This window comes from Frankliniella occidentalis, unplaced genomic scaffold (genome assembly GCF_000697945.3).
Source record: "Frankliniella occidentalis isolate FOCC.00 unplaced genomic scaffold, Focc_3.1 Scaffold3269, whole genome shotgun sequence".
Lineage (NCBI taxonomy): Eukaryota > Metazoa > Arthropoda > Insecta > Thysanoptera > Thripidae > Frankliniella > Frankliniella occidentalis.
This window is the reverse complement of record NW_026270333.1, coordinates 1-1,961: the sequence shown is the minus strand read 5'-3', so window position 1 is coordinate 1,961 and position 1,961 is coordinate 1. Positions and strand designations below refer to the sequence as shown.

Below are 1,961 nucleotides of genomic sequence, written 5' to 3'. Positions count from 1 at the left end.
AAACGCACGGCACTGCAACGTGTATCTGTACGCCATCCATACGCTTCTGCACGCTACTGCAACGTGTATCTGTACGCCATCCATACGCTTCTGCACGCCACTGCAACGTGTATCTGTACGCCACCCACACACCATCCGTGCCTGCAAGGAGCCTGTGCGGCACGCCGCTCCAAGGGGTTCCTGCCTACCGCGCGAAGGTGTATTGATACAGGCTCCACCCGCCTTCGCACGCCGTCGCAACGGGTGACGAATACACGTTGAAGCGTCACTAATCCACACTGTACCCACCACCCAATCGCGTGCGGAGCGCGTATTCCTCCTGTATCGATACACCTTGCGCTGGCGTGAGCAAGGCGTGCACTAACGTGTAAGATCTCCGCCAGGGTATAGAATTAAGTGAAGAGTATTACAACGAGTGAGGGACTCAATATTAATCTTGCGTTTCTTTCCCAGCAAACTTTTCGCTGTATCACCGCCGTTGTCGTTGCCGTCGTTTTTAAGTCAAGGAAACAGCGCGCATCACCAGTTCTCATTGTCCTTCACAGGCCCTGCCGGCGAACCCACGCGACCTCCCCGACAACATCCCCCTGCTCCGACTGATTCAGGACAGAGTCGTACCACCCCGACAGCAACTGCAGCGGGGCGTGGACGCGGGCAGGAAGGTGGTGGAGGCGCTGCGGCTGGCGTTCCCCAAGGCCGTGAAGGCACTCAACCGGCAGCTGGATGAGTCGGTCGCCCAGCTCGTGCAGCTGGAGGAGGCCCTGGAGCAGCAGGTGCCGCAGTGTAAGACAGGAGATGGACGCACCTCACCGGAGCAGCTGCAGCTGGCCATGCAGCTGGAGGACAGCCTCCGCCTGCTCACCACCAACAAGTGCAGCGTCGTCACGGAGGAAGAGGATGGTGGATCCACCTGGAAGGCCGACGTGCAGCTCGGCGAGTTGGGCGACGTCTTCCGCCTTCTGTTGCTGCAGCTGCGCGCAGACGGCCAGCTGGCCAAGGTAAGCCACCAGCCAGGACGGCCACCTCTGTTGATCTCAGCTGTTTGGTCTGTTGTTTATGTGATGTCTTCTCGTCCAGGTTGACGACGTCGCTGGCCCCTCGTCCCCAGCCGCTTACGTGGGGCCACCAATGACAACCACCCTGACCATAACAGACAAAGATCTCTCTGAAGGTGGTTTAAAGGTGAACGACATCGTACGCGACAAACAGCGGTGGGAACATGCACGCTGCATAAAGGGCTTGAAGGGCAAGGGCTCGGATAAACTACTGCGTGTCCTAGCGTCGCACCCTGTGCACCTCGAGGAGCTCGAGTGCTCCGGTCCGGTAGAACCGAAGGTCATGGAAGAGGTACTCAAACTGACTTCACTCAAACGGCTACACATCGAAAGCGTTCAGAAGTGTGACGACTACCCGGACCTGCCGTTGCAGCTGGAAGAGTTCAGAATAAAGTTCCCAAGCGAGCGTCAGCTGCGCAGTGTGCAGCGCATGCCCGCCCTGCACAGCCTAACGGTGTGGGATTACGTTGGTCCCAATGTGACGTTCACTACCTCAGAGTACGGGACACTGCGCTGGCTGTGCGTGGCCCTCAACACTCTCCACAAGCCCACCATGCTCTCCCTGGTCCGCGCGCACGCCTCGTCACTGCGGGAGCTGCAGGTGTACTGCACCATCAGTGACGACGAACTTAATGGTAGCTTCTACTTCCCCGAGCTCGGCCGAGACCTCGCTGCTAGCGGCCTGCTGCACCTCAAGCGGCTCGTACTTATACGTCCGAAGGTCAAGTGCACTGATGTCGCTGGCTGCCTCATGCAGCGGCGCAACCTCCGTTCCGTCCTGCCCTCTTCCGTTGGGGTGGTTTGCGGCCCGTGTGCGGCCTCTGCTCTAGAGTGAATGTTTAAACTGGATACCTGCTGCATTGAGCAAGGAGCCTCTACGCCGTCCAAGACATGCCATACTGTCAG

General features: G+C 58.8%; 1 protein-coding gene across 2 annotated transcripts in view; it reads left to right on the top strand.

The window, feature by feature from the left end:
* Positions 1-1,955, top strand: part of LOC113215079 (uncharacterized) — a 2,720-nt gene extending 765 nt beyond the window's left edge. Inside the window, exons 2-3 of one of the 2 annotated variants that reach the window (XM_052276515.1) lie at positions 546-998; positions 1,078-1,955. In XM_052276515.1, coding sequence (XP_052132475.1) covers positions 831-998; positions 1,078-1,890 — 981 coding nt within the window. In that variant the 5' untranslated portion in view covers positions 546-830 and the 3' untranslated portion in view covers positions 1,891-1,955. Of the gene's footprint in view, positions 1-6; positions 999-1,077 lie in introns of those variants that run through there. The other variant, XM_052276516.1, reaches the window with a different exon arrangement.
* The last annotated feature ends 6 nt before the right edge of the window (positions 1,956-1,961 follow it).